Raw genomic sequence first — 11,802 nt, 5'->3', positions numbered from 1 at the left:
GGCTGTGGGATGGGGATCCCTACCTGCACCTCAGAGCTGGGATTTGCGCAGGGCAGGGACACTTACCGGCTCCTCCGGTGCCGCAGCATCAGCACACTCATGGGTGAGGCTGGCAGGACTCGGGGTCTTCATACAGCGGGGAGCTGCTGTAGTCACTGCGGCCTTCCCTCGCGGTCTTGAAATGGCAGCTCAGCAGCAGCCAGCGTTCCTGCAAGGTAAGGGGAATATTCCGTTAGCTCTGTCTCTCTCCCCTGGGGCCCCACTCTTTATACCCTCTCCCCCTGCATGGGAGGGGACAAGCAGCCTTCCCACTCCGTGTGGGAAGGGGGATGGGGGTTAGCCGACCCCCGCCCTCCCAGCTCTCGCCAATCAGGACATCGCAGCCCTTAAGGAGCCTACGACCCCATGCTGGGGCCTCTGCCTCTTCATAACACACATATAACACATCAACCAACTTCTTATAATATAACCCTAGTGGCTCGGCCACTCTCATAAGGAGAAATGTCACTGTCCCGTCGCCGCATGCCCCCACACCGTGTCCATGTAACTGTACTTATGTGTATAGGCTCAGTCCTTTGGCCACTCCACTTAGTGTCCCCAAAGAGTGTTCCTAAGGCGGGATCAGCGCCTGTTGACCGGTGTTGGTGCACTTTTAGTAAATACCTTCCAGTCACTGTGGTGACCGGCAACAACTTCACAAAGGATCCGCCGATCCAGCGCAGTCTCTCACGAATAAGGGATGATTCACAGTGGCCTGGGCCCAAACGTCTGTCACCAACCGCAGCTCCGCGATCTGTGTCCCTATCTGTCTATGCAGTAAGGGGCATGTGTCGCTACCAATATAGGGCGTCCCTGCAGCACCACAAGCTATGATGACTCAGGGAATACACTGGGGCCTGAGGGGGAATCTGCCAACGCAGGTGGGTCACTGACCCCCTGCACACACACACTACCTCTCCCCTTGCTCCTCCGGTGCCCTCTGGCGTGGTCTCTCCCCCACGCTTCCCTTTCCTGCCTCCTGCGATCTCTGGTCTCCTATTCGCTCCCTGGCGTCAGATGACTTCGCAGAGGCTCCTGGGAGTTGTAGTTTACTTGCTGAGCCTCTTTTGATTGGTCGCCCGTTCGCACGTTTAGCACTGCGCATGCTCAGCCCTCTCCGCTCTGACAGCCGCTCCTAACTATTGCGCAACAACATGGCGGCGTCCTGTGCTGCCGGCCCGCTGCGGAACCTTCCAAACACTTCCTCCCAGAGACACGCTGCAGCAAAGGTAAAAGCAAAACTGAGATATCCCTACATTCTCCCCCTCGCAGAATCCAACGACCCCGCTTGGGAACGTAACCATAACATATTTACACAGTAAACCTGTGAAATACACCTTATTCTGTATACTCTACATGAGGTTATACATTTCACTGAACATGCCAATCACAGATCTCACTTTATGGCGAGCCCACTGCTGAGCCTCATAATGGGGTGCCCCAAATTGATCATACGCCATCCTCATGGGAGGTTGACCAGTTCTTTGGCTTCTGCGCAGATGCTCTTCTGTTACTTCCTCTGGAAAGTAACAATTCTCGTTTGGCAACTCGAGTTCTGCCCTTGAGGGGCTTAATGGTTCTACACAGTCTCTTTGGGGCACGAAGCATCGGCTCTGTGGGTCAAGTGGTTGGCTCATTGGAGTCAGCATATCTGTCGTTGGACCAAGAGGCCCTTTACCCGTAGCTCCTTCGGGAGATGCCCCCGCGGTCGGAAGGCCCCTTTGAGAGGTTCCTTCCATAGGATTCTCAGAGGTGGCATTTATTACAGTCTCTGGACCATCCTCTGTACTATCAGCTTCTCCATCGAGTGAAACAGTGGGCACTTCCAATTCGTTATCCCCTACTTGAGGTATAGGGAGAAGATGGTTTCTATCCCATACCTTTACCCGGCCTTCGGAGTCTTTGATGCGGTATACCGGGAGGCCAGGCGTCTGTGATTCCACATCATACACACCCTCCCTCCAACGGTCGGCCAGTTTGTGCTTTCCAGGAATACCCAAATTACGAAGGAGAACTGCGTCTCCTGGCGGATTTCTTTATGTCGCACCTTGTGATCATAGCGCCTTTTATTACTCGCATTTAATTGCGCCGCTGCCTTCTTGGCCAGTTTGTATGCCTGCTGCAAGCTGTCTTGTAATCTCTGCACATATCGAAAATGTGTCCTATTGGATACCCCATCGGTAGATATTCGTAGTCGCACATCCACTGGCAACCTAGCTTCTCGTCCAAACATTAAGAAGTATGGGGTACAACCTGTAGACTCATGTCGAGTACAGTTATAAGCATGCACCAACGTCTCTACGTGCTTACTCCACTCAGTCTTCTGAGAGCCTTTCAGGGTGCCCAACATGTCAAGCAGCGTGCGGTTGAAACGTTCGGGCATAGCGTCCCCTTTCGGATGGTATGTGGTAGTCCGTGACTTGGTAATGTTCAGCAACTTCAGCAGTTCTCGAATGAGGGTACTCTCGAAGTCCCTGCCTTGATCAGAATGCAATCGATTCGGCAGTCCATAATGAATGAAGTATTTTTCCCACAGCACTTTAGCCACTGTCACCGCCCGTTGGAAAAGCTTGAGCGTATCTTGTATAGTGGTCTGTAATCACCAGTACATTCCCGATGCCCCGGGTGTCGGGCTTAATGCACAAGAAATCCATACACACCAAATCCATGGGGCCAGAGCTTTTCAAATGGGCCATGGGGGCCGCCCGGGTGGGAAGTGTCTTCCTCTGTATACAACGAGTGCACTGCCGGCAATGTATCTCCACAGATTCCCTCATTTTCAGCCAATAGAATCAATCACGAAGCAACCCGAACGTTTTCTCAATGCCAAGATGGCCATGATCGTCATGTAGGGCCCGGAATACCATGTTTCTTAGAACCAGGGGCAGGAATAACTGTCGCCGGTCGGGATGATTGTGGTACGGTATGACCTGGTACAAGAGGCAGTTGTCCAGTTTGAATTTTCCGTGCTCCTTCATTAATAGGTTCACTAGTTCTCTGGGAGCTCGTTTAAGTATGGAGGGGTTCTCTTGTTGCAAGGATTGACGAACTAGTTCCACCACTGGATCTTGAAACTGATATTGCACCAATTCCTTCCAGGCAATAATCTTATCTTCAGTGATATTCATTCCAGCTGGGTGTCGGTACGCCCTAGGAACTGCTCTGGACTGACACCTTAGTGAATCTGCTATTCTTAACTCCGAGAATGCTACTCGATCATCAACCACGGCAGCTAGAGAACACAGCGCCCATATACCAGGCCCCGGGATTTCTTCCCACACTTCCTCGTCGGTAGTAGGGTGGAGCCCTGGTCTTCTAGATAGAGCGTCTGCCCCTATGTTGGTAGGCCCGGGTTTGTACTTGAGATTGAATCGATAGTTTGCCAGTGCCGCTAGCCAACGGTGGCCTGTCGCATCCAGTTTAGCCGACGTATTGACGTATGTCATCGGGTTATTATCCGTCCTAACCTCAAACTGCACACCATACAGGTAGTCATGTAACTTATCCACGATAGCCCACTTCAGGGCTAGGAACTCCAATTTGTGAACTGGGTAGTTCTGTTCGCTTGGGGTCAGACTTCGACTAGCATACGCCACCGGGCGGAGTCCAGTGTCATGTTTCTGATGCAACACTGCCCCCAAGCCGTTAAAGCTTGCATCCACATGCAGGGCGTATTCTCGGTCAGGTTCTGCATACGCCAACACCGGGGCTTGGGTTAAATTGGTCTTCAAGGCTAGGAATGCCTGTTCGCATGCAGGGGTCCACTTGTCCCCAAATGGTGCTTGAGCTGAAGTGGCTTTCCTCCCGGTGTCTTCAGGATATATTTTTAGAAGATTGTTCAGGACTTTGGCCTTACTCGAGTAGCCTTCCACGAATCTTTGGTAGTACCCGCAGAACCCCAGAAATGACCACAATTCCTGGACGTTATCGGGTATCGGCCAATTCACCACAGCCTCTATCTTCCCTGGATAACGTAGATATCCCTTCTGCCGATACAATATGGCCCACATAAGTCACGGACGTGCGGCAAAACCGGCATTTGTCCATGGACAGCTTAAGTCCCTCGTTGCTGAGTCGATCCAGCACTTTCAACAGCCGTTCCTCATGCTCCTCCAGCGTCTTCCCGAACACTATGATGTCATCCAGGTATACCAGGCATTCCCGAGGATTCATATCCCCAATGGTCTTTTCCATCAGACGCTGGAAAGTGGCTGGCGCCCCGCATATCCCTTGAGGCATACGGGTGAACTGATAGAACCCTAAAGGGCAGATGAAAGCTGTTTTCTCTTGATCGTTCGAATCCATCGGCACCTGGTAATACCCAGACCTCAGGTCCAACACGCTGAACCACTTATTCCCGGATAGCGCATTCAGGAGGTCTTCAATTCGCGGAAGGGTATACTGATCGGGTACAGTACGATTGTTCAAGGTCCTATAGTCCACGCATAACCGTACGGTCCCATTCTTCTTGCGCACTACTAAAATAGGTGATGCATATGGACTGCGTGATCCTTGGACGATACCGGCCTCCTCCATTTCGGTTAACAGCCTCCTCACATCATCCACATCTCTGGGTGCGATGCGTCGAGACCGCTCGCGAAACGGCGTCGTGTCATTCAGTCGGACGGTATGGCGGGCACTGCGACTGCACCCCACATCCATGTCGCTGGTGGAAAACACCTCCTGTCGGGTTTCCAGCTTGGCCTGCAGTATCCTCTTCCAATCCTCCGACATGGGCGAATCTCCAAAGTCGAACGCCAACTTAGGGGCGGCTGCCTGGACGGTAGCTGCCGACCGCACCTCTCCGGTCCTTCCTTCCGGGGTCACTGGATATATTCGACCCAGCTGCTGTCCGTGGTCATGGGGTAGGGGGAAAGGTTTTGTACGTAAACCGGAGCTCGAGGCGGAATTTTACGTGGCCACTTCTTTACGGAGGCCACCACATTGTAGCCGAACCGCTGATCGTCGAGTACCGTACTTTCTAGAGAGAACAGTCGGTCCTCCGGATGTCTTGCAGGATAGTGACACACGGCGGTCATCATTCTTCCTTCTCCTGTAGGAATCTCTGTCAGTCCACGCTCCATATTATACAGCCGCCCATGCTCTTCTTCGGTCGCGATCTTACCACAAGCCTCTTGTAATGCTGGGCACGCAGCTAGAGCCAGCAACGGTAGCTCACCCACTTCCTGCAAATACATACGGATCACCGCTTGTACAATGTCCGTATTGGTCCCCATGATTATAGGGGCACTGAGGTGGTCCTGGGGTTCCGGGCACACCAGCGCTTCCACCTCCATGGGATGGTGCTTTCCGGTATTCAACTGCAAAATGTCCAGGTGTACTCTCACCACTCCATCGATAGGGTAGTCTTCATGGCTTAGCCCTCTCAACCTCAGGGAATCTGCGGGCAGTAGTGGCAGCCGATGCATCAGTCACAGTGCCCAGGGAGGTGGTGGCAGGGACATGTCCAATGGCAATTGCGCAGGCCAGTGGGATCTGGTGCCGCTGGGCCCACTTACGCACCTCGGGCTGTGACGGCACAAACATGGCGAAAACTTAGAAGCCCAATTGAGAAAAAAAATTATAGGGCACCCCAGATCTGAGATCTCAGCAGCGCCTCCAAATGTAGCCCTCTTTCCTATGCCCTAGAGTGACTAAGGGTACTGCACACACCTGTTGGCTCAAGGAGATCTGGGCCTCCGCTAGCTGGGAGTTTGGGGTAATAGTTATCTTATTGGCAGCGCCTCCACTTACCCAGGATCCCCATCGCATAAGATTCCCCTGGGTAAGAACAATAGCAACACACATCAGATTGTAACTGTTTACTGTAGTACTGATAGAACCTTATCTTATAGGTATAGCAATAACACACATATAACACATCAACCAACTTCTTATAATATAACCCTAGTGGCTCGGCCACTCTCATAAGGAGAAATGTCACTGTCCCGTCACTGCGTGCCCCCACACCGTGTCCATGTAACTGTACTTATGTATATAGGCTCAGTCCTTGGCCACTCCATTTAGTGTCCCCAAATAGTGTTCCCTAAGGCGGGATCAGCGCCTGTTGACCGGTGTTGGTGCACTTTTAGTAAATACCTTCCAGTCACTGTGGTGACCGGCAACAACTTCACAAAGGATCCGCCGATCCAGCGCAGTCTCTCACGAGTAAGGGATGATGCACAGCCGCCTGGGCCCAAACGTCTGTCACCAACCGCAGTTCCGCGATCTGTGTCCCTATCTGTCTATGCAGTAAGGGGCATGTGTCGCTACCAATATAGGGCGTCCCTGCAGCACCACAAGCTATGAAGACTCAGGGAATACACTGGGGGCTGAGGTGAAATCTGCCTACACAGGTGGGTCACTGACCCCCTGCACACACACACTACCTCTCCCCTTGCTCCTCCGGTGCCCTCTGACTAGCGTGGTCTCTCCCCCACGCTTCCCTTTCTTGCCTCCCGCGATCTCTGGCATCCTATTCGCTCCCTGGCATCAGGTGACTTCGCAGAGGCTCCTGGGAGTTGTAGTTTAATTGCCGAGCCTCTTTTGATTGGTCGCCCGTTCGCGCGCTTTGCATTGCGCATGCGCAGCCCTCTCCGCTATGACAGCCGCTCCTAACTATTGCGCAACAACATGGCGGCGCCCTGTGCTGCCGGGCCGCTGCGGAACCTTCCAAACACTTCCTCCCAGACACGCTGCAGCGAAGGTAAAAGCAAAACTGAGACATCCTTACATATATATATATATATATACATATAGATATATATATATAGCAAATGGAAATATTACTGTATGTTCATTTGCATGTCTTAAACAGGTCTGCAACCCTGTCGTTCACCATTATCGCCCAGCACAGCACTTCTACTGCAGCAAGGGATTCTGCAGTGGAAGTGCTGTGCTGTGTGCTGGGCGATAATGGTGAAAGAAAGGGTTGCAGACCTGTTTAAGACATGCAAATGAACATACAGTAATATTTCCATTTGCTATATGCTTTACTGTGGAGGGTTTTTGTCACTTTTTTTTTACTCACCATAACCTTAATAAGTGTGTGTAGGTATTGTTATAAACATTGTAAAAAAAAAAAAAAAACAAGAACCACGCCGTAAAACATTTATTGATTCCATATCGACTTGTGAAATGTTATTTTATTTATAAACAGAGCCTGCCATCTTGCTACCCCTCACATGCGCTTTGAGGTGCTGGGTTATTATACAAGCTCCCATTAGGAGATCAAGTTCCGGCCGCGGGAAAATTCCTTCATCAAAGATGGATACCCTCTGCTTCCGGAACAATCACAACATGGCCGCTTAGTGAGGTCTATAAATCCGTGTGGCGGCTCCGCCCATCCAGCCCTGTATGTTCCACGCTACACCTCCCCCTCCGGATCCGGAAATAGGTGTGGCGCTGCACTCGGAGGACATTGTTCGTTGCGTAGTGCGACTGATGTGGGCCTAGCACGCGCTGCTGACCGAATCCGAGCTCCGAACGTCCCCGGTGTGAGCTCGCGCCTTTTCTCTTTATTCTCGCTTTCAGCGGTGACACAACAAACGTGTGCGCTGTGCGGCCGCTCTCAGCGGGAGTAATCCGTATCCGGCCCGGAGTCACCGACCGCGAGGCACAGGTCAGTGTACAGATCTCACGGGGGGGGGGGGAGGGGGTGATGTTACGGTAAGGGATATTTACGGGGGGGGGGGTGATGTTACGGTAAGGGATATATAGGGGGAGGGATTGGGGGGGTAAATTGCCACTTAGTTGCGTCCCAGGTATATTATGGCTTCCTCCACCCTCGGCTGGTGTAACTACCCGTGCCTTAAGGCCAGGGTGGCAGGTAGGCCTCTATTTCGCTCCCTTTTTTTTTTTTCCTTTTTTTTTTTTTCTACAGCTTTTGTGGAAACGGGGACCAATAGTCGCCCATATCCTTTAGGTTTTGTTGTCCCTTAGTTTTCCACGTAGAGATTTGGGGGTAAAACTATGTCGGCCATTATTTTGTTTGTTGAAGAGGCCATCTGCACTTTACAAAGTGTTGCTGGTCTTCCCTTTTGAAAAGGTCTTAATACCACGGGCCATATAATGGGCAGTGAAGGGGTTAATCGCACATGGCCGTATAATGGGCCTGTGAAAGGGTTAATCGCACAGGGCCGGGTAGGGGTTAATCGCTCAGGTCCATATAATAGGGCAGTTACTGTTAATAGAGATGTGCCTTCTATGAGTAGTGAAGGGGTTAAAAGCATGGGGCCGTATAATGGGACTGTGAGGGAGGTAACAGAGCAGGGCTGTATAATGGGCGGTTAATAGTTTGTAGTGAAGGGGTTAATCGCTACAGACCATATAATGGGCAGTAAATGGGGTTTAAAAAATGCTGGGCCCATACGGGAAGTGAAAGGGATTAATAGAGCAGGGCTGTATAATGGGCAGTGGAGGGGTTAATGATCCAGGTCCCTAAAGTGTTCTCTGAATGGGTAATGGTACAGGTCCATATAATGGACAGTGAAGGGGTTAATTGCATGGGCTCCACTGAATGGGCAGTGAGGGGTTAATATTACTGGTCTATAGTGTGCTGTATTTTTTCATAGTTACGTGCTGCTCCACATAAAGCCCAGTGAAGGGGTTAATGGTGTGGTCTGATATAATGGGTGGTGAATGGGTTAATGTTTTTGCCCCCTACAATGCTCATATGGGCAGGGTTGAATTTGAATTGCGCACGGCCTTGGCTTTGTTGCCTCTGTCTGGCAGCTCTTTAGCATATATTGCTTCAAGTGCTAGTTCTGTTTGCCATTTGCTGAACACCATGTTCTCTCTTGCAGCTTTTACGCAGAGCGCTACTCTTTGCCCGGTGCAGCGCAGATACTAAGGCGCGGCGCAAGCGTGGGGATAAAAAATATAGTCCTATTTTAGCAAAAACCAAGCGCTACTAAAGCAATGCCAAATTATGCGAATGGCAGCGGCAGCGGTAGTGGCAGCGAAGAAGCAGCGGCGACTGTGGATTTTGTGTGTCGTGACTATCTGCGCAACGTCTGCAAGCGAGGCAAGCGCTGCCGCTTCAAGCACCCAGACTCTGAAGATGTGCCTGACCTTGGGGTGCAGAAGAACGAATTTGTCTTCTGCCATGACTTCCAGAACAAGGAGTGTGTTCGGATCAACTGCCGCTTCATTCATGGCACCAAGGATGATGAGGAGCACTACAAAAAAATGGGAGAGCTTCCTCTTCGCTTGAGGCAGAAAGTAGCCGCCGGCCTGGGCCTCTCTCCCACCGACCTGCCCAACAGTAAGGATGAGGTTCCCATCTGCCGCGACTTCCTAAAGGGTGACTGCCAGCGTGGGGACAGATGCAAGTTCCGCCACTTACAGCGGGAGTATGAGTACCAGTATGAGTATCCATGTGATATGCGTGGAGGGCTATTGAATCCTCCAGGGGTGACCCCAACAGGAAGCCTGGCTACAGCTACATCCCGTGCCTATGATCAGCATTATGGGGCATATGAGGGCCTGTCCGAAACAGAGCCCTATAGCCCCTACTATCGCTATGGCGAACGCTATGATGATCCCGCCCTGAAGAGGAGGCGTTTAGGCTATGAGGGGTACTACAGTGCCCCCCCCACCACCACCACCACCACCCCAGTGGAGTACCGGCTCCTGGAGGAAGAGAATGTAATGTTGCGCAGACGCGTTGAGGAGCTGAAGAAACAAGTGTCCGTCCTCTCAGCAACGAATGAGGTCCTGTTGGACCAGAATGCCCAGTTTCGCAGCCAGGCTAAGGTGGTTACTCTTAGCACGCTGAGCACCACTGCCCCAACCAGTGAGCAGGCTGTGGGAATAGTCTCCAACTACAACCATAGCATCGCCCAGACACACACCACACTGAGCAACCAAGCAATGCAGCCCAGAGTAGTCACACAGCAGGAGCTAGTGGCCTCCACCGGTGCACCTTCTGTCCAGACCAACGCAGCTTCTCAGCTAAACCAAGAAATCACCCCACTCTCTGCTGCACTGGCACAAACCATTGCTCAAAGCATGGCCCCTCCAGTCTCCGTGGCACCAGTGGCTGTGTCAATGGCTCAGGCCTTACCTGGCATCACCATGAGTCATGCCACTGCACCAATGGTAACCTATCCTATGGCCTCGCAGGGCATGCACATGTCTCACTGATTAGTTTCATCTAAACCCCTCTGCTTTTAGTGTGGCTACAATTTCTCCTCATGGTCCCTGATCTGCAGCAATGGGGACGCCAGCATCAGAGTGTATTCTTCTTGTGGACATAAACCCATATAAATGTCTGTTTTAGTGCAGAACGAAAACAAATTCCTAACCACAAGCAGAGATTGGGTAAAATATTTGAAGGAGTTGTTAACATACATGCATAATTGGTGTTTAGTGTTGGGTATCCACAATTCGATTTTACTAAAGCTGTTTAATTTTGTTTAAAAATGCTCTTGCATCCTTTGCATTGAAAGTCAAACTAAAGGTAACTCTCTAAAGTGGGTTGTCAAAGAAGATCCTAGGGCACAAGAACAAGGCATTAAAAGTGAACACTTGCATTTCGTGCTGTATATTAATGAAGGTGAGCAGTTATGTGCAGCTTTCCCTTCTAATGCCTCATCTTTATAGAAACCATCTTTGAAATCAACGTACTCCCCCCCATCCCAAAAAATTGCTTTGCAGAGGTTGCAGCCTGATGCTTTAAACCACTGCAACGCCATGTACCAGTTGCCCTATATTGTTGAGTCAAATTAGAAAATGCTCCTCTGTTCATTGTAAGTAAAAGTGAACCCTGACCCCACCCTATCGAGAAAAAAAATTTGTTTAATTTTTTTAAGGTAATGCCACATACAATTTTGTTTTTTCCCCCCTCCAGTTTTTTTCCCCCCATAGTTCTGTGTTTTAAGTAAATGTCTTACCTGATTCTCCCCATGGTTAGTTTGTGTATGGATAGTGTGCCATGTATGCACGTGGGGATTGCACCTTGGGACCACTCATTTTGGTCAAGGCGCACGCAGCTTAATCGCGCTAGAAATTTCTCTATTTTTGTGTTCTGTGCTGTTTAAAAATGCCGCTTAGTGAGATATTGTAGTTTTTCTGTATTTTTTCTAGATGTACACGTGTGGGATAACACAAGCAGGCTGCTAATCCTTTCGCACCCAGTCCTGCAGTACAGCTTTTTTTTTTTTTTTTCCTATGAAGGTAGAAATGTTGCTTTTAAGGTGAGGGTCACCATGGACCAATCATTAACCAGTTGCCCGCCAGAGCTGATCTGCAGCCTGTTGTATATCCCCATCAGTGGCTAAGTAGGTAATTAATAATAAAAAATGACTTAGATTTTACTAAAGAGTTCAAATCTGTTTGTGGAACGTTAATTTCCTCCTTTGCATGCTGAAAGCCAGTTGGTTTCCTTTCTTCCCAGATCTTGTTTTAATTTCAACGCCTTGATCTGTTCTTGTGCTATAGCATATGTGAAGCTTGTTAGAGATCTTAAGTGTAGAGGTTTCAAAGACAAAATGTATTCAGTTTCCTGTTATAAACATTTTTGAACACCACTCTGCCTGAGCTCTGTTTGTTTTCTGTTTCTATACAGGGGAATGGCCCACAATGGCTTCTTAGCAGGTTAGGGCTGGAATGTTAGATATTGTTCACTTCACAAAAGATTTCAAGCTGCAGTCTCTCCTAGGACCAAAGTGTGAATGTCGGTAACACTACGTACACACCCCCTTACCCTTTATTACAAGGGAACGTAATATAAAAGAGGTGTTGACACAATCGCAGTGATAT

The 11,802-nt window shown here is 50.1% G+C and overlaps 1 protein-coding gene across 1 annotated transcript; it reads left to right on the top strand.

Annotated features, from left to right (window-relative positions):
- The first annotated feature begins 7,377 nt into the window (after positions 1 to 7,377).
- Positions 7,378 to 11,570, top strand: ZC3H10 (zinc finger CCCH-type containing 10). The gene is made up of 2 exons (XM_075591348.1): positions 7,378 to 7,660; positions 8,844 to 11,570. Exon 2 carries the CDS (start codon positions 8,959 to 8,961, stop codon positions 10,183 to 10,185), a length of 1,227 nt encoding a protein of 408 aa, XP_075447463.1. The 5' UTR covers positions 7,378 to 7,660; positions 8,844 to 8,958; the 3' UTR covers positions 10,186 to 11,570.
- The last annotated feature ends 232 nt before the right edge of the window (positions 11,571 to 11,802 follow it).

Source organism: Ascaphus truei, chromosome 3 (genome assembly GCF_040206685.1).
Source record: "Ascaphus truei isolate aAscTru1 chromosome 3, aAscTru1.hap1, whole genome shotgun sequence".
Classification (NCBI taxonomy): domain Eukaryota; kingdom Metazoa; phylum Chordata; class Amphibia; order Anura; family Ascaphidae; genus Ascaphus; species Ascaphus truei.
This window is presented reverse-complemented; position numbering and strand designations above follow the sequence as displayed.